The 21067-nt window shown below is 36.4% G+C and overlaps 1 protein-coding gene across 1 annotated transcript; it reads right to left on the minus strand.

Moving 5' to 3' along the window:
• Positions 1-8908: 8908 nt before the first annotated feature.
• On the minus strand, positions 8909-15077 carry LOC311084181 (SLAM family member 5-like). Its single transcript, XM_084116090.1, has 4 exons — positions 14965-15077; positions 14231-14551; positions 11049-11339; positions 8909-10886 (listed from the first exon to the last, which is right to left on the minus strand). The coding sequence occupies exons 1-4, from the start codon at positions 15011-15013 to the stop codon at positions 10744-10746; spliced, it is 804 nt and encodes a 267-aa protein (XP_083972216.1). The 5' UTR covers positions 15014-15077; the 3' UTR covers positions 8909-10743.
• Between the last annotated feature and the right edge of the window lie 5990 nt (positions 15078-21067).

Genomic DNA, 21067 nt, shown 5'->3' on the forward strand with positions numbered 1-21067 from the left:
TAACTTCAAAATGATTTGAAAGCCAACTTAAAAATCACATAATTATAGCCTTGTCTGAGAACGGCATCACATTTATTAATGATACAATATGAAGAACAGCGGTGTTTGATGGTGGAAAGACTTGTGAACACCCAAATGATGTCTTTCACTTTGATGACAAAACTCTGACAAATAATTACAGACTCCTATAAAATAAAAGGATTAGACTCAAAACTTTACTTAATACAAAGCACCACTTACTTTGTTTCTCCATTTTCTCAATTTTACTTCACAGCTGTTTGTGTGTAGTTGGTTGCTTAAAAGACCCGAGAGTTGATTACCAAACTTGATGGAGGGCTTTAAGATTTCCTAACTACAGATAAGATGAGATTTCGTAAGATTGGATAAAAATCCTAAATCTACTTCTGTCAGGTCCATTAAGTCAAGAACACAGACAATAAAAATAATTAAATAATTTATATTGAATAGATTGCAAACAGGTTGATGTTCCTGAATTGAAATTTGGCGGTATGGCTCTGTTCAGGGAGTCCTCTGACCTTTCATGAGCACCATGAAATAGCAGAGAGTCAGAGGACAGCAGCAGCAGCAGCATTAGGGAACGCTCACACAGTTTTAGGACTGTGAGAGCTAAAATATCCCCCCTGTGAACAGAGCAAGCAACATGACATAAAGCAAATGCCACGTTATGCATAAGGAGGAGCTGGGGAGGTGGCGGGCAGCAGAAGCGAGCAGCAAGCATGTATGAGCAACTGAATGTGCTTTAAATAGGGCGCCTTGTTTGAGCTTTGGCCATTGAGCAGCGAGGGGAGTTAACAAGCTAATGCAGCTCAGCTGGAGCAGATCAGCTGACGGGACAGTGTTGTTAGCAAACAGCATTAGCAGCGTCTTGACTACCTGGCCTGCCAGAACTGACGCTGACGCTCAATTTAAGATTTACTTCTGTAATACGAATCTGTGAATTAACTTGTCAGATCTTAACCTAAGACTAGATAGAAGGGGCCTTTTACAGAAACTTTCTATCTCCTACTCCTGTATGTTTGTCTGAGGAGTAAATGTGTAAATTAATTATGTTCTTCTGTTCGTTTACATGTTACATTATGAATCCAGGCATATTTCTCTATTCACAATGTAGAAAGGAAAAAAAAATTCACATAACATTCCTTTTTTTTTTTAGAATTGTTTTTATTATGCAAGTACAAAGAAAAACAGAGAGGCAGGGCAACAAACAACCTGGTCAACCTGTTTTTCCATCCAAGTATTAACCAGTACTAAACAATATCGTCTGTGCAATAGGGGAGAGAAAAAAAAAATCACAATGCACATTCCCCTTCACTTTATACATACAGCACTCTTTTCTTTTCTTTTTTTTTACACACAAGACAAGGGACAAGAGAAACAAGACAAACTATTTAGACACATTCCGGACAAAATACCACACACAGGACAGGTCACACTAACAAAAAAAACAAAACAAAAAAAACTAACCAACCAAAGTAATAATAATAATAATAATACTAATAATGATGATGTCTCATTCACACACACGCAAATAGGGGAAGTCCTATAAGAAGTCCTTTATATCTCTGTCCCAGCCTTCATATATTTTACTTCGCAGATTACAATTGATTACGACATTATTGAGATAATCATACATAACACTTAAACATTTTTTCTTTTTCTTACTTTGTTCTAAAAGGGTCTTTATCTTTTCCGGAACATCATTCACTATATCACAGTTCTCTTTGACCCAGTTTTTTAACTGCATATATTTAAATATCTCTGAATCTTTTAATTTAAATTTATCTTTCAGTGTATCAAATGAGGAAATATTATTTGAACTAATAATATCTGATAATGTTTCAATACCTCCATTCATCCAAGTTTTCCACATTAATATAGTGCCTTGAATTTTAACAGACGGATTGTTCCAAATCTTAATATGTGTTGGAGTACCGATCTCCATCCCTAAAATCTGCTAGGTTTTTTTCCACATATTTAATGTACTGTTGACAACAAAGTTATCAGTCTGTACTTTTTTCTTGGAGAACAAGATGGATAATAAACTATTTGGTTGTAGTTGATGATTTTCGATAACCAGCCATGGGTCTTCATTATTAATAATTTGATCAATATAAAACATCTGAGCTGCTATCTGATACAATTCCATATTAGGGAGGTTTAACCCTCCTTCCCGTCTAGAGCAAAACAATAGATTTCTTTTTATTCTTGTGGTTTTTCCAGCCCAAATGAAAGATGTAATTATGGAATTTATTTCCTTGAAAAAGGTTTTTGGTGATGTCAGTGGGATACATTGAAACAAATAAATAAACTTAGAAAGCAACATCATCTTTACCAGATTTATTCTACCAATTAGATTCAACTTGAGATCACTGTAGTTATTGAGATTATGTTTTAGATTATTTTTCAGTGTTAAAAAATTACTCTTATACAGTTGTTTTTTGTTTGCACTGATATAACAACCTAAATATTTAATTTTACAGCTTTGTACTTTAAATTGTTTAAATACTTCTGGGTTTATTTGTTTTTGGCCAAAAGTCAAAATTTCAGTTTTGCCACTGTTAATTTTATAACCTGAAATTTTTGAGAATTGACTCATTATATTGATTACACTCGGGATGTCCACATCACTTAGATACAACAACAAATCGTCAGCAAATAAGCTTAATTTATATTCATTTTTGCCTATAGTGATACCAGTTATGTTCTCTGTCTGTCTTATTTTCTCAGCCAAGGGTTCAATAGCCATCGCGAACAGCGCTGGAGATAATGGACTGCCTTGAGCAGTTCCACGGCTTAACGAAAATGCCTCAGATAGAACGCCATTGGTGTAGAGTTGAGCTTTGGGGGCTCTATATACCATATTGATAAATTCTACTGGGAATTCAAATGTTTCAAGCACTTTATACAAATATGACCATTCAAGGTGGCCAAATACTTTTTCGGCATCGACCGCCATCAAAGTCAAATCTATATTATGTTTTTTTTGCATATTGTGTAGGATATACATGTTCTAAGATCCCTATTAGGAATAAACCCAGGTTATGATTGATAATGCTAGGTAGGATTAGTGCCAATCTGTTATTCATTACTTTTGTTATGATTTTCTTGTCACAATTGATTAAGCTGATAGGCCTGAAATCAGAAGGCTTATTACATTCACGACCTGGTTTTGGTATCACAGAAATTGTTGAAAGATACATAGTTTCTGGCAACTTTTGTTGATTAACAAATGAATTTACCACCTCCAGGAACAAAGATCTAATATTTGGCCAAAATATTGAGTGAAACTCGAAAGGGAGGCCATCTATTCCTGGGGCCTTTTTTTTCGGGAAATGCCTTAATTGCAGCTTCAATCTCAGAGGTTGTAAAGACTTTCCGTATATCTTCCTTTTGATGATCTGATAAGTGCTGTAATTTGACCGATTTAAGAAAGGAATCTGGATCATCATCTTTAACCTCTGATGTATACAAGTGTTCATAAAATTGCTTAAATCTTTTATTAATAATATCATTGTTTGTAATAACATCATCTGATTCTTCCTCTTTTAAAGATATAGACTGAGTCTTTGTAACCCGTTTGACCATTGATGCCAGGTGTTTGCCCGATTTATTAGCTGAGATATAATTAAGCTTATTCGAATTTTGTCTAAAGTCTTTAACTTTATCCATCAGCATAGTGTCCATTTCTATTTTCTTTTCTTGCAATTTACTTTTTATTGTTTGGTCTCCATTTTTAAGTTGTATTTCCATTAAATTAATGTCCTGTTTTATTTTAGCCATATTCTGATCAAAACTAGCTTTCCTTTTTGCTGCAAAGGCTATCATTACCCCCCTTATATATGCTTTAAAGGAGTCCCATATAATACAGATATTTGGCTTATCTTGAGGATGAGGTTGCTGCACATTAGTTAAAATAAAAATATTAATTTGTTCTTTTACATAAGCAACAACAAATTCCATATCCATTAAATATTTCCTTCTATGCTGTAGGGTGTTTTCCTTCGGAGTCATGGTGCAGACAACTGAAGCATGATCAGATATCATAATATTGTCAATTTCACATGATATACAATTAGAAATACAATTCACAGAACATTCCTAGTCCTACAATCCAACAAGAGATTTATAATTAAGTTGTTTATCTCTTCTTCAGGTGCACCTGCTGGTGACAGAGTGTCAGTGTCAGTGATGGAGGGAGATTCAGTCATTCTACATACTAATACCATAAACCCACAAGAAGACGGAATTATCTGGTATTTTAATGGCATCCGCATCGCTCAAATCAATAGAGATCAGAGTAAGATCTGTACAGATGTTCAGTGTAAAGAAGTAACTGAGAGATTCAGAGACAGACTGAAGCTGGATCATCAGACTGGATCTCTGACCATCATGAACACCAGAACCACACACTCTGGAGAATATCAGCAATCTATGAAAATCAAAAGGGACACATACTTCGATGTGTCTGTTCATGGTGAGTAATTTACAAATGTTTTAATTCAGGTTACATGCATTTAAATCACATCATTAATGTGTTTATTATGCAGAGTTGCTTTTTCTATTTAAAAGTACCTGCAAAAAGAAAAAGTACAGATTTATTTTAAACTGATTTGTCTGACCATTGGTGAGTCGTTAGTATTATTTTTGTTCAGGGCATTTTCTCATCGTGGCATTTTCAACCACCTTTTCTTATCCTCTTGTTTAAATTGCTCTGTTATTTCATACGCATTGTTTATTAGTTCACCGAGGTTCAAAGTGATGGGGATTTGATTTAAAATATTACATACAATATACATACATTGTGTTTATTAGCACAAAATATGGATAAATGTTGCTTTCAGACTGACAGTCAAGAAAATGTAAAATAATTTGTCAATTTGATCACAATCAAATATTTTAGATTTTTTTCAGTAAGTGCTAAGTGAAAATATAATACAGTCATTTATATATTTTTAATCCAGCAATTTCAGTTGAAATTTCTATTTTTTTAAAAAAAATAGAAGTCTTAATGAATAAAGATAGACATTTCTTACAATTCACTTGACTATATTTTATTGTTTGATGTTATTTCTACAGATTTTCTCCGTATCTAGGAAATTAACATGCACAATCATAGTTTGGTCTTGTTATAGAGTTTCTTCCCCAAAAAGCTCCTCCAGCATCTGTTGGTGTGTTTCAGGTGTTTCTGCTGCTGAACGAGATCAAATGAGGAGAAAGTCAGTGAAAGAGGGAGAATCTGTCACTTTAGATCCTGGTGTAAGAAAAACGAATGATGTGATAGCGTGGCATTTTAATGACATTCTCATCGCTGAAATCACTGGAGATCAGAGTCAGATCTGTACAGATGTTCAGTGTAAAGAGAGATTCAGAGACAGACTGAAGCTGGATCATCAGACTGGATCTCTGAGCATCCTGAACATCAGAATCACAGACTCTGGAGAATATGAACTACAGATCAACAGCAGCAGATTCAGCATCTTTAGGAGCTTCAGTGTTTCTGTCACTGGTGAGTAATGTGGGCATTTGAAAGGATAACACTTACAGAGGAATGTAAAAAAAAAAGATGGTAGGCCTGTCATTCTATCTTTTTATTTTAATATCTTGACGACTTGGTGCTGAAGCAACTCTACTTCTGACATCACTGTGTGAAACGGTGATCTACTATAAACTGAATGAAATTCACATGTACACTCTCAGACCTTCTGATATCTCATTGTGTTTGTTCTAGATCAATCTGACAGATTCACTGACGATCTGTCTTTAGCTGATCCAGGCTCAGGTCTGTCTGCTGGTGTTGGAGCAGGAATGGTTGTTGCTGCTGTTCTGCAGTTAGCTGCATTTGCTGCTCTTGCTGCTTTGATTTACTATCACCGCCGCAGGAGCTCCAAGAAATGGCAAGTATCACCAACAGATACTGAGGAAAACATTGCTTGTGCAAAAATAGTGTTTATTGTGTTTGTAATTATTTTCCAAAGCAGAGCTTTTGAGTGAAGTCCAGGATTGAGTGAAGATACTGCACTAGTGTAGTGTATCCTTGTAGAAAATTCAGACTTTTCCAACGAATGTTTCAAACAGAGTCTTGTTCACGAATAGATTACACACGTGCTGAGTTTTTATAACTTTTAAATTACACTGTCTGTTTATTTCTCTGGCTTTATCTTCTGTGATTCATTGTTTTCTTACAGAACAAGACAATGTCATGTGATCTGAGAGGACACCACACATCAGGGATAATCTACCTCAACCATTTCCACTGGTAAAACCTCTAATGGGAAACTGAGCTTGTGTTTTTGAGCTGTAAAATTATTATGTAGGTAAAACATAAGTTTTACTATTTAAAAATGTTATATTTTAAAATAGTAAACTATTTTAATATTTTAATAATATAGTAACTATTTTAATATTTTATATTTTTAGTAGCTGTAAAACAATTATGTAGGTTTACAATCCAGTACTCTTTTATTATAAAATGAATAGGGAATCATAGTTTTCCTAATAATATATAATAATATATAAAAATAAAAAACTATTAAACTAACTTTGCAACTTTCCATTGCACAGATTTAGCAAGATAGTTGTTGTTTTTTTCTTGCTGTTTGAGTGCACATATGTACTTTATATTCTTTAATCTCTTAATCTTGGGCAGAATAGAGTTAAATCAAGCTGTCTCTTTCATGAGAAGTGAATCACATCTTCTGCACGTGTCGAGGCGTGTGATTGGCTGCTGGCTACCATCATTGTATGAGCCTCTAGACTAGAGTTTAATGTGTTTTGCTAATTTATGTTTATTTAGCTGTTCTCATGTTAGCTGTATGAAACAATGTGAAGGTTACTAATGCACTACATGTTAAAGTGCCATATGTATTCTCTCGAGTTGACAGCACTGGTCATTATAATGTTAAAATGTGATGGTGTATCAGTATCAGTGTGTTCACTCTCTGTGGATCTATTGTTCTGTTCCAGTGATTTTCTGTGACTCTAAGAAAGAATATTGCCTTTTTTGTCTTATGAGAGTAAACACACTCGCCTGTTACTCTTATGATAGTTACATGAGAACTGTGTCAAAGATTTTGTCCACATTTGTGTGAAGAACCAAACACTATGTTCAGATATTGTACTGTTAATGTATCAGAACCTGTAGAAATGACGTCATCTGATCATCCATGTGCCTATAAGAACTGTTTTCATCTGTGTCTGAAGTTATTTTGAGGATTGGTCTTACTTTATACTATATCCTGTCTTTGGAAGTGTGGAGAACTGTCTTCAGTAAACTAAACTAAATGAACTTCAGATTTGACTTCTGGTTGTTCTTTATGGGGTCAAACTGGGTTCCCCTACATCATGTCACAATGATTAATGATAAGCACTTTCCTTTTTATGGAAAGCTATGGATTATTAAATCATCTGTTACTGAAAGAACAGAAAATAGTAATGTGATCATCTAAACATCCCAAATTATGTCATAGTTTATGTCATAGTTTAAGCGTATAAAGTCCTCCTGGTGGTGCTTATTTGCCATAGTACAAGACATTTTTTTTACTACTTGATTTGCATTTAAATCATATAATCTAATGGTAGCATTTATTCTTCTTGCTAGAATTATGCGACCAATGCTTTGTGATGATAAGGAAGATAGAAACACTCGATTCATAAGACAAACCGGAGCTCAGGTTATTAGTTGATGGTATGTGTGTTTCTGTTGGATCGACTTTAACATCAGTAACAAAATGTTTTTAATTTACAAATTCCCTAAGAATCCATACTGATGTTTTTAAGTCAATCATCATAGACTACATAAACTTTATTCAAAAATACTTAAACTTTAAAACAAAAATGTTTTATCACTACAATCGATTTTTATTTTGATTCAGCTCACAATTAATCAATATAACACAATATGTTTTGCATTTAAATAAACTGTTTCAGTGCTATAAATGATCATAATAAATGTTTATGCAAATTGTATTTTGATTGAAAGGATTGCTTGGTCATCATGTGCCAGTGTTATTTTAGGATCATAGTAGTAGGCCTATAGCATATAGTATCATTGATTATCATTATGGAATAGTACAAATAACATATACTATTAGAGTTGCTATTAATATTTTGAATTATTTTTTGAATTATTTTTATATTCTCCATCTTAAACTTTTAATAAATTTGTGTTTTTGTCATTTTTCTTTTTTTCTTGTATGAAAAAAAAATCTATTTATTTAGTTATGTTTATTTATTAATAATAATAATAATAATAAATACACATGTTGCATTGACAACTACCTGGGGAAAAAATATTTATTACTGTTTTATTACAGTAAACGTTCATTTTATTTCAAATAATAATGTTTTAGTTAACAACAATAATCCTGGCATTTCAAAGTGAAAACATAAATGAAAAGGACATTCACTTTTTTAAAAAAAAAACATAGAGCTTTTCAAATGACATTGTTAATGCATAGTTCAAACTCAGTTACTCTGGCAACTTATGCTGGGAAACTGAACTGGTCCAGGGCAGGCTAACTGTTGTTACACAGATCCTCTAACACTGACCGACAGGAACACAATGATATTACCACTGACACTCTCACATACCATAATTTTATTTTACTTTATTAACCACTATCAGTCCAAAAATAAATATACAGCATACAGGAAATCTACTTAAACAAGGCTACAATGATAAATGAGACAATATAGACATATTCAATTATTTTCATAAACGTTACATAAAATGTTTGTTAAAGTTGTATATATATATATATATATATATATATATATATACAGTTGAAACCAGATATTTACATACACTTCAGAAAAAACACAACTTTTATTTCTTTACTGTCATACATTAAATCAGAGTAAACTTTTTCTGTTTTAGGTCAATAAATATTAACATATTTTTTGCATTTGTTAAATGTCAGAATTTTATGTATTTTTTTGATAACTTTCATCAAAGTCAGAAGTATTCATACACTAAGTTTATTGTGTCTTTAAACAAAAAGAAAACTCCAGATGATTCCATTCTGAGCTTAAGAAGCTTCTGATAGGTTAATTGATTCCATTTGAGTTAATTGGTGGCACACCTGTGGATGCATATAAAGGCACACCTCAAACACAGAGCCTCTTTCTTTGACATCATGGGAAAATCAAGAGAAATCAACCAAGACATCAGGAAAAGAATTGTGGACCTCCACAAGTGTGGCTCATCCTTAGGTGCAATGTCCAGATGCCTGAAGGTCCCACGTTCATCTGTTCAGACAATAATACGCAAGTATAAAAAACATGGGAATGTACAACCATCATACTGCTCAGGAAGGAGACAGATTCTGAGTCCCAGAGAGGAACGTTTTTTGGTGTGAAATGTGCGAATCAATCCCAGGACAACAGCAAAAGACCTTGTGAAGATGCTAGCTGAAACTGGTAAGACAGTGTCATTATCCACAGTAAAACGAGTCCTGTACCACCATGAGCTAAAAGGTTACTCTGGGAGAAGAAAGCCATTACTTCAAAACCACCATAAAAAAGCCAGACTACAGTTTGCAACTGCACATGGGGACAAAAATCTTAATTTCTGGAGGCATGTCCTGTGGTCTGACGAAACAAAAATTTAACTGTTCGGGCATAATGATAAACGGTATATTTGGAGGAAAAAGGGCGAAGCTTTGAAGCCTCAGAACACCATCCCAACTGTGAAGTATGGGGGTGGTAGTACAATGTTGTGGGGCTGCTTTGCTGCAGAAGGGACTGGTGCACTTCACAAAATAGATGGCATCATGAGAAAAGAGAATTTTGTGGATATATTGAAGCAACATCTGAAGACATCAGCCAGGAAGTTAAAGCTTGGGCGCAAATGGGTCTTCCAAATGGACAATGACCCCAAGCATACCTCCAAATTAGTTACAAAGTGGCTTAAGGACAACAAAGTCAAGGTACTGGAGTGGCCATCACAAAGCCCTGATCTCAATCCCATAGAAAATTTGTGGGCGGCACTGAAAAGGCGAGTGCGAGCAAGAAGGCCTACAAACCTGACCCAGTTACACCAGTTCTGTCAAGAGGAGTGGGCCAAAATTCCAGCAAACTATTGTAGAAAGCTTGTGGAAGCATACCCAAAACGTTTGGCCCAAGTGAAACAGTTTGGGGGCAATTCTACCAAATACTAAGGAAGTGTATGTATACTTCTGACTTTGATGAAAGTTATCAAAAAAATACATAAAAATGATCCCTCGCTCGATTCTGACATTTAACAAATGCAAAAAATATGTTAATATTTATTGATCTAAAACAGAAAAAGTTTACTCTGATTTAATGTATGACAGTAAAGAAATAAAAGTGTATGTGTTTTTTTCTGAAGTGTATGTAAATATCTGGTTTCAACTGTATATATATAGTATATCCTACAGGTTTTCTTTTCTTACTGACTGAATGTTTTGTGCCCAATGATGAATCTACAGTTCCTCAAACTCACCGCTAGAGGTCATCACACATCACAGATTACACCACAATATTTACTCTGACACTACTCAGATCAGACATCTAAATACAACTTATATAAAATAGGCTATGTAAGCATAAAATTATATATATATATTTTTTAATAAACTTTATAAATCAATTTGCACCTAAATATAAACCTCTTGTTGATTTTATTGATAACTATTTTCATTTAAATCCTTGCATATATCTTTTCAACTTCGCAGACTAAAACTCCACGATATTTCACAATATTTATGATGTGTCTATCAGTTTCTTGTCTCCTCTTGTAGATCTGATGTCATAAAGCAGAAAAGCCACAGTAGCCACGCCCACCAGAGCACAGAGAGCCAATCGGATCACAGCTTCAGTAGGACCACAACAGTGGTCCTGGACTTCTAAATAAAAAAAAGAAATACAACAGAAAAAAAAACAACAACAAAAAAAAACAATGATAAAATAGAATTTTCAACAAGATGAAAATGATCATAATTTTGCAAACCAGAAAATGGTGCTTATTTGGAGGCAGGGGGTCAATAATATCATAAGCGCTGTGGTACCTGCACATGTGTGACAGAGTGTGTTGATGTCCAGATGTGTGGTCTGGTTGCTGATGGGATTGTTCAGCACACAGCTGTAGGTGTTTTTATCCTGATATTCCACCTCCAGAGGTAGAGAGAGACTGATGCTGAGATCAGACGCACTGATGCTGGACAATACACTGATTCCTTTGTACCAGGACAGAGTCACATCACACACATTCAACACTGATGAACACACCAGTGAACAATTTGATGGTGATGAAGAACAATTTGAAGAGTCTCTGCTGATGACAGGAACAGGCAGATGAGCTGGAAAACATGAGAGAATAAAGATACATATGGATGACAATGTCTGTCATATGTTTAATCATTTTAGAATGTAAGTTACATTTATAAAGTAGTTCCAGGCAGGTTTCGACCGCATTACAGTTCCATATCACTTCGCCACATCTTACAGTTTTTCTGAACTGCACTAAACCCCATTCTCTTAACCCAATTCTCAATAGTCTAAAACAATTTGTCAAATAAATGACTCTTTTTGTAAAACATTAAACAAGTTCAGGTAGTTAAAGGGATGGTTCGGAGTCATTTCAAATAATAATAATAATAACTTATATTTATATAGCGCCTTTCACGGGACCCAAGGACGCTTTACACATAACTGCAGAGACAAAAGAAAAGTCATTCAAGGTTAAATGCCTTTGTAAAGAGGTGGGTTTTTAGAAGTTTTTTGAAAGTGTCCAGAGAAGGGGCATTTCGGATGTCTGAGGGGATGGAGTTCCAGAGGGTGGAGGCTGCGTCGCTGAATGCTCTGTCCCCAAAAGTCCGCAGTCTGGTGTGGGGGACAGAGAGCAGGCCCTTGTCAATGGACCGTAGATTCCGTGAGGGGATGTAGGGATGGAGAAGGTCCAGAAGGTACTGGGGGGCAGTGGCATGTAGAGATTTATAGGTAAAGAGGAGGGTTTTGTAGGTGATGCGAAATTTGACCGGGAGCCAGTGAAGCTGAATGAGGATTGGGGTGATGTGCTGCCACGACCTGGTATGTGTGAGAACCCTGGCTGCCGAGTTCTGGACATATTGTAGCTTGTCCAGGACCTTGCTGGGTACCCCATACATGACACCATTACAGTAGTCCAAACGACTGGTGATGAAGGCATGAATGAGTGACTCTGCCACAGAGTCTGAGAGAAAAGGTCGAAGTCTGGAGATATTTTTAAGGTGGTAAAAGGCAGATTTGGTAATGAGTTTGACATGTGACTGTAAGGAAAGGGTGGAATCCAGAATGACACCAAGGTTGCTGACTTCTTGGGATGGAGAGATGGAGCAACCATCCACTCTGAGGAGTAAATCACCTACCATCAAGAGCAGCGGCTTAGGAGCCACTACCATTAGCTCTGTTTTGCTGCTGTTTAGCTTGAGTAGGTTAGATGACATCCAGGTTTTTATTTCATTCAAACAGTCAACAAGTGACAGTGGTGGAAGCTGAGTGGATGGTTTGGTGCTGATATACAGCTGTGTGTCATCAGCATAACAGTGAAAACTGAGGTGAAATGGTGAAAAGGAGAGGTCCAAGCACAGAGCCTTGAGGCACACCTTGTTTGACTGTGGCCGGGGGGGAGCTGGAGTCTCTAAAGGTGACGAACTGTTCCCTATTGAAGAGATATGACTGGAACCAGGAGAATGCTGAGCCGGTGAGGCCAACACATTCAGCTAGACGGTTGAGAAGGATAGTTTGGGAAACTGTGTCAAAGGCTGCCGAGAGATCTAGAAGAATGAGGATGCTGATATGTCCAGAATCAGCAGCGATGAGGAGGTCATTGGTAATTTTGATAAGGGCAGTCTCAGTGCTGTGATGGGCTCTGAAGCCAGATTGGAAGGGTTCATAAAGAGCATACTGGGACATGTGTTGATGAAGTTGGGCAGCGACTGCTCTTTCCAGGATTTTGCTCATGAAGGGAAGGTTGGAGATCGGACGGTAGTTGTTGAGGTCATCCGGGTCCAAACTGTGCTTTTTAAGAATAGGGGTAACGACAGCTGTTTTGAAGCTGGAGGGTACCAAGCCAGATACAAGAGAAGTGTTTATGATGTCCACCATGATGGGACAGAGGGTAGGGAGGTTTGAACCTAGGTCCTTTGCACCATGACCTCGAGCCAACAATGCTACAAAGGACCCTAGGTTGTAATGACTCCGAACCATCCCTTTAAAACACTGTTTGCAAATCTCATGCACTCTTTTTTCAAAACTTTAAACACATTCTCACTCGCTAAAACACATTTTACACTGTGATGCACTTATGTTTCAAAACACTAAACACAGGCAGGTGTTCACAGTTATTTCTAATGTTGTGACCAAACCAACTGTACATCATACAAGTCAGTTCAGAGTCCCAAAATTGACTCAAAATGTTGCAAAGAATGTTGATACCAATAATGGATGGAAACAATATAAGAGGGAGAGGAGGAAGAGTATGTGGTGAACAAAGAAGAAGAGGATGAGGACGAGGAATAGCAGGTGTGGAGAATGTTGTCAAGGCTGGATCTGCTTTAGGGATTTTCCCTTTTCCTGCAGAGACGACAGTGTCTGAGATGTGGAGAAACTCCTCCGGCCGGACCAGCATGAAGACATGATGCTGAAGCAGAATAAATCTCTCACTGACCGTGATTCTGCAGTTGCACAACTCTTCTGAGTGTACTTTACTGTAATATGCTTTTCATTTAGAGTTTTTTACTGTAACCTTTTTGGCTTTTGCAGTCGGTGCTGAATATACAGACATTCGATAGGCCTACTATTCAATATTCAGTTCAACACTTCCAGTGGATACAGTACACAATTTATTCACTTTACTACTGTAAGTTGTCATTACTATACTTTTTTTGCATAATTGCAAAATTTGTTTACTTTGATACAAAATACTTGTTTTCTGTAACTGCATGCTCTGGATTATGTGTTCTCCATTTTTTGATGTAGTGTCTAACAAATGATCTGTAGTGTTTATAATATTGACTCGCTGGGCCCTGTCTTGCGCAATTGACTTCCGGAAGAGTTAGAGATTCTCTGAATGTGGTTTGAAAATTTGGTTTTGTGTTTAAGGTTTTGTGAAATTGAGTGATGGTTTCAAGAAATGTGTTTAAGCAATTCAGAAAAACTGTAATTCAACGGACTGTCATCAGTTATTACATTACCTCATAACAATACTCACCATAGACTGAAACATTGAATGTTTTGGATGACAGTGTCATTCCCCTTATCTCTAGTTGATAAACTCCAGCATGTTCAGTTCTGGTGTTTGTGATGGTCAGAGATCCAGTTTTATGATTCAGCTTCAGTCTGTCTCTGAATCTCCCATCAGGAACATCATCATATGTGGAGGAGACTCCATCAGCTCTACTGATTTCAGCTATCAGAGAGTTTTCAGCTCCAAATGTCCACAGTATCTCATCTTCTTCAGGTATTTCAGTAACATCAGTGTTCAGAGTGACATAATCTCCCTCCATCACTGACACTGACTCACCAAACACACCTGACGGATGTACAGGGACAGATTTTACACAGACTAAGTTTTACAAATTCTGTTGCAATTTGTAACATTTAATTGTGAAGAACATCCAGAAAATGGATTTCCGTGACTTTAGTAGTTGTCCATGATTACAGCAAATTGCTTCTTCTTTCTTAATTTAAGAAAAAAAATTCAGATTGCTTCAGATGATTTTCATTTCATCATTAAAATGAAGATGTTCATAACAGCGAAAAAAAAAAAAAAAAAAATGTCCATTACTTTCCATGACTGTGGGACTAAGTGCACTTAAATAGAGAATCAAACACAGACCTGAATCTGAAATAGTACTCGAATAACACATTTGATTTTTTCTGTGAAGAACTGAAAGTGATCACAGCTTGTTATGACACTGAGCCATAAAAATATATGTAACTTACCAGTCAGATGGCACCAGCACAAACAGAACAAAACAATAATGTGGAACATTTTCTCCAGCGGTTTAGTAAAAGGTCTGATCCATAAAGACTATCTGCTGAAAATGAAATCAAACTGATTTTAGTGGAAATATCATTCTGGTGTGTGAATCCTCCCACAACTTGAAGACCCTCCTAGTTCTCTCTCTCACACCACACACACACACACACACACACACACACACACACACACACACAGATAATGTCTTATTATATATAAATGTTTTACTGGGTCTTATTGAAACTTAAATTGTTCCTAATGGTAGAAAACATTCTTAATTTTTATCATTAACATTTACAAGAACAACTACGTTAAATATGTAAAGTATAAGAGTAAAATAAATCTCCTTTTCATGGTAAAATAGAGATTTTTGATACAAAATAAAATAGCTGTAATAATTCAATTCTCAGTTGTTGTGAATGGCAAAACAAACAAACAAAAAGTTTAAACAGTCATCTCACATCTCTCTGCCTGAAGTGTGACACTAGCAGCTCATCTGAGTCAGACGGAAACTGCTGTGGTCGCATTTCTCCAGAAACATGCTTTGTTCTCTCGGTGGACAAATAGTTTGTGGGTGAGAGTGGCCAGGTCTTTTCTGTGTGTGTAGTTTGTAGAGTAAGAGCTTCTTCCTGCCCTGCTATTATGAACCCCACAGTCTTACAGAGTAATAAAACAGGATTCTACCCATCAAGAATCATTGATAATGCACAGTTTGACGGCTGATCATCTCTCAACTATAGAATTTACAACACTCTGAAGAGAAAAAATACCATTTACTCTTTAATACAGGCATATTAAACCATGATGAAAAACTGTGTTTTGACAGATGGAGAAAAAAACATTAACAACATAACCAGTGTCATGTCTTGTTTTGACTGACATGACATGTTTCATGTCAGTCAGGTTTCATGTCTTGTCATGTGATTCCCTGTTCCTCATGTGGTGCTGCTACGTGCTTCCCTAGCCTTTTGTGTCAAGTAGTCATTGATTAATTCTCTATTACGTTCACAGTGTTTAGTCATTATTAGTCTGTATTTAAGCCCGCATGTTTTCCATGCGTCTTTGTCAAGTATTGATTTATGTAACCACTGTTGGTATGTGCCATGTTCATTGTTATGTTTTTCAATGGAGTTTTATGCCATTCCTTTGTTTTATGTTTGTTCTTGTTTTTGCCCTTTTCACAAGATGTAAAATAAGTCTCTGATGTCCCCAGAGTGTGTATGTGAAGTTTTAGCTCAAAATACCCCACAGATATTTTTATATAGCATGTTAAAAGTGTCACTTTTTGAGGGTGAGCAAAAACGCACCGTTTTGTGTCTGAACCTTTAAATGTAAATGAGCTGCTGCTCCCGGCACATGGGGCGGAGCTACAACAGCTTGTGTCCTTTTACCTCACACAGACATGCAAAATGTATAAAACTTTTAGCCTTTTATGTTCAAACCGGAGTCAGAAAGATGGAGAGACTCAAGAAGAAGTGACAACATGTAGACAACATTTCTGAATGGTTAGTTGATGAATTTATGTTGTTTATTTGTAATTGTCTTCTAGTCATTGATTAGCATATTCTGTCTTGATAATCTATAAATCTTGTTCAGGGGGTGGGGTTTATGTAAATTCTAGGGTTAGTGATGTCACTAACCCGGGAGGAACATTACAGACTAACTAAAGCTAGAAAAGTGAAATTATAATCAACCACCCCTTTAAACTGCACATGGGTTCTGCAAACTTGCCTTCAGTGGATCAATGTTACAACCAGAGCCTCAATGGTAAAGCAAATAAATTAAAAAATGGTGAAAATTATACTATGACTTGTATATAGGCATATGACTATTTACATATTTAATTGACCATATTTTAATTGGAGATTTGTCAACTATAACTTTTACTCTACAAATCCAAAAACATTTGCCGCTTTTGTCGGGCCAGTGCGAGCCAGGGCTTTAAACAGGTCGTGCCAGGCTATTAGTAGGGGGGTAATCGAGCTCTCGAATAGCGTACCACCCCCGGGCGCCGCCATTGATTAGCAGACCATCACCTGCTGTTAGCAATCCATTGACTCCCATTCATATTGCCGTCACTTTGACAGCGAATAACTTTACATCTGAGGCGTTAAAAGACTCCATTTGTCCATTATTTATTTCTAAAGAAACACGACAATGTATAAAAGGCTCCATTACCTTGTATCTTACGTTATGGCCCTGTAGAAGCAGATTTTGTAAAAGTAGGCTAACGATTGCGTCATAACCACGCGACTCTCTGGAAATTACCATATAGACAGGAGGAGAAGCTTGCAGGCAATCGGTGGGACGTGGAGGAATAAAGTCCAATAAAGTCAAGGGAGAAGCCCATAGAGAGTCATAAAGTTTCTCCTGCTCCTAGCTCATGGACACCTCCTACTCACGCTCTCCGTTTCTGCGAGATTCGGCACAGCTACTAGAAGACTTACAGCTGTCAGACAGGTTGCTCACGTCACATCCACGTCGTCAAGCTCAGTTTGAGTCTGCGCAGTACGCTCAGCCATCAGGAAGTGAGAGCTTCACTTTTCTCTGTTGAAACCTATGGGGTCACTGTGTCCAGTTTATATACTGTCTATGGCTATTAGCCTCGGGCTAATAGCACCGGCCTGCGTTTCCACTGTCGGGCCAGAAGCTCCACAGCGCTTCACTAAAACACGCCCGTAACACGCCTCTCTGGAACAATGTCACGCTAACCCATCATTTCACAAATGGAAGTTTTATCAGAAAACTAATCAGAAATCACTGGAAACAGCGTTGGAAACAAACATGATAAAAGCGACCGTTTGATGGAATTTTTGTTGTTTACTTGAATATTTAAAACCCAAGCATGGATGTTTTACCACAGGTTTACAATAAAAAGTGATACATTGATCATAATTAATTAATTTATGTAAAAATTGCACATTAGTCACACATAAATAAATTACCATTAGGTCTATTTCACAAAATAAAGAGGACACATTTACTTCTTCAGTCGCGTCTGTTTCTGTTTATTTGGTAGTTACAGGACATTTAGAAAGAATGATAATCTCTACAAATGTATGCCACCAAAAATACGACCTGAGGAGCTTTAGCACTCTCTCGACTCCCATACAGATATTTTCAGTCAGAGAAACAGAGGAAGCTCCCGAAAAAAGTTTCTTTATTTTATGAGAGTCCGGTATAAAGAGACGAGACGTAGGCTACTGACAGATAAGATTAAAAAAAAAAAAAAAAAAAAATTCTTCAAGCGTTTACTATGTTTACTATGGTAATGGCTAGCGCGCATAGTCTTTTGCATCACAAACAGAAGGCATTCAAACATGAACGTGAGTTAAATTATTTTAAAATTCTTTAATGCTGACAAAATCATCTGGCGCTGCCGTCTCCCGACTCAGGTAAACTCCGCATCTGTTTGTAAACACTTCTCTAGCCCGAGCTGGCCCGCTTTGGCCCAAGGTATTCGACGGGCCAAAAAATCCCGTTGGCCCCGAGTAAGCCCCGGAAGTGACAGTGGAAACGCAACTGGCCCTGACACGCACTAGCGCGGCCCGGCCCTGGCCTGACAGTGGAAACGCGGCTACTGAGTCCACAAATCCCTCATTAACACATAGACACAAAAACGTTGTTCAACATAATACAATGTCATATAGTTCACTATTTTCCAGAGACGTAAAATTAGATCAATTGATCTCAAAACTAAATCTCACAAATGTTAATATTCAGATGAATTGACAAAATTAAAAATAGCCTAGCCATTCATCAGAAGTACTGAGATGAGATTCTGTGTAATCTATGGGCAGGAGAAAAAAACGGGAATGCGATTTATATATTAGCATGACAGAATATGCTAATCAATGACTAGAAGATAACTACACATAAGCTACCTAAATTCATCAACTAACCATTCAGAAATGTTGCGTTGCTTCTACATGTTGTCACTTCTTCTTGAGTCTCTCCATCATTGTCTGACTCTGGTTTGAACATAAAAAGCTACAAGTTTTTGACATTTTCAGGACACAAGCTGTTGAAGCTCCGCCCTCTGTGCCGGGAGCAGCAGCTCATTTGCATTTAAAGGGACACACACAAAAACAGTGCGTTTTTGCTCACCCTCAAAAAGTTTGACAATTTTAACATGCTATATAAAAATATCTGTGGGATATTTTGAGCTAAAACTTCACATACACACTCTGGGGACATCAGAGACTTATTTTACATCTTGTGAAAAGGGCATTTTACCAGCCCTTTAACATGCTTTGTCCAGTTAGGGCACTTGACTGTTATGCCCAGTGGTGTAAAACTGATCAACTGCTGGTGTGCTTTGGTTTACCCAGGCAGGGTTTCTCAGCATCCAAACAGAGAATAAGCAAATGGATTGTTGAGGCTATTTCTGCAGATTTTGAGGTGCACAACCTTCCTTCACCTGTAGTCGTAAAGGCCCATTCAACAAGAGGTATGGCTGCCTCTAAAGATATGTTGATAAACTACTGTACAATAATGAATGTTGGCTGTTTGATGAATGCTTTGTTCTTCTTCTGTAAGTCACTTTGGATAAGTGTCTGCTAAATGCAAAAATGCTAAATCCATTCATTGTGGCGCCTGTTATATATACGCCCTCTAGTGTCACAAACAAAAATTACAACTCGATATTGTTAGTTATGCATGTGTGTGTGTGTGTGTGTGTGTGTGTGTGTGTGTGTGTGTGTGTGTGTGTGTCTACCCATGAGAAGGAGCAGAAGAAATCCAACCACAGGAATAGGAGTGTATATTTCAGTATTACGTGTAAAAATGTCTAAAAGATTAACAACTAATATATCTATATATTCTGTAGATAACTGCCACCAAAATTGGGTTAACATGGCTATGGAAATAAGACCTGAGTAGTTATATGTTCTGATTCTTCGTCAGTATTAACATCATTACTCAAAGATCAGCCAGAGAAGATCTGATTAATAAAAATATTCATGCTCTTGTATCGTATTCAAATTAAAAAAGGAACAGTGGGATTCTGTTGGGTACCAGCACATAAAGGGATTCATGGAAATTAAGCTGTATATTTGTATGTACAATAAAAATGTATGTGGCAGAAACAGGAAGGAAGAGGTTATAATATCTAGATTAAGGCTTACTCTACTTGAACTCTTCGTTGGCTTTAATAGGAATCAATAGAAATGATTTATGCATATTTGTAGAGAAAAAGAAACTGTAGAGCATGTCGTATTTGATTGGAGAGAAGGCTATATATAGGCTATCAAAAAATAGATTTGTGTTGTAATGCATCAGTCTGGATCCAGAGGGACTCAGGGCAGAAGCAGGAGGAGCTGAACACGCAGTGTCACAGGGTTTTTTTTTAATTAATTTTGTTATTTAGGCCTATTTATTTTTAGGGATTACGAGAAAGGCATTTGATAATACTAAGTACATAAGAACGATAATAATTTAAAATATGTAGGCTATAGCTTACTATATAGTGCATAATAAAACAAATTGATGGTAATTTATTTCACTTTATTAAACTGTTAATTAAATTATTAATAATAATTACCTATTAAGTGAATAATTGAACATTTAATTGTTCTTTTTATAACTGAAATATTTTGACATTTAACTTGAACTCGTAATCACATTAAAGATGATTGTGAAAAGGGTGTGTGCAACTGTGTGTAGCCTATAAACTAAGCTAACAGGCTAATCTGTATATGCATGCGATGCTAGTACATAAGCTAACTAATACAGACATGAATGGTCACTATACCATAGTTAAAACACGTTTTATCATAAACAATTTTTTTGTAGGAATTGTAATCAGGCGCTAATGAGAGTACCTAGATTCATTTGAGGGAGGACCCAATTTGTAACAACAACGGGGCAATGTAGAAAATAAGAGAGGAAACAGCAGAGAAGAAACTATTGTAACCAGATTAAGAATAGGGCATAATAAATTAAACAGTACTCTGCATATAATGGGGAAACATCCAACTGGGTTTTGTGATCAATGTCAAATACCTGAGACTGTAGAACATGTGTTAATTAATTGTTCAAAATATGAATTACAGAGAATAGTTATGA

Source organism: Abramis brama (assembly GCF_963993115.1).
Source record: "Abramis brama genome assembly, chromosome: 6".
In the NCBI taxonomy this organism is placed as follows: Eukaryota; Metazoa; Chordata; class Actinopteri; order Cypriniformes; family Leuciscidae; genus Abramis; species Abramis brama.

Coding starts and splice junctions, on each gene's coding strand:
- LOC311084181 (XM_084116090.1), bottom strand. CDS start 15,013: ATGTTCCACATTATTGTTTTGTTCTGTTTGTGCTGGTGCCATCTGACT. Junction 14,552..14,964: donor GTGCTGGTGCCATCTGACTG/GTAAGTTACATA, acceptor TACATCCGTCAG/GTGTGTTTGGTGAGTCAGTG. Junction 11,340..14,230: donor ATTCAATGTTTCAGTCTATG/GTGAGTATTGTT, acceptor CATGTTTTCCAG/CTCATCTGCCTGTTCCTGTC.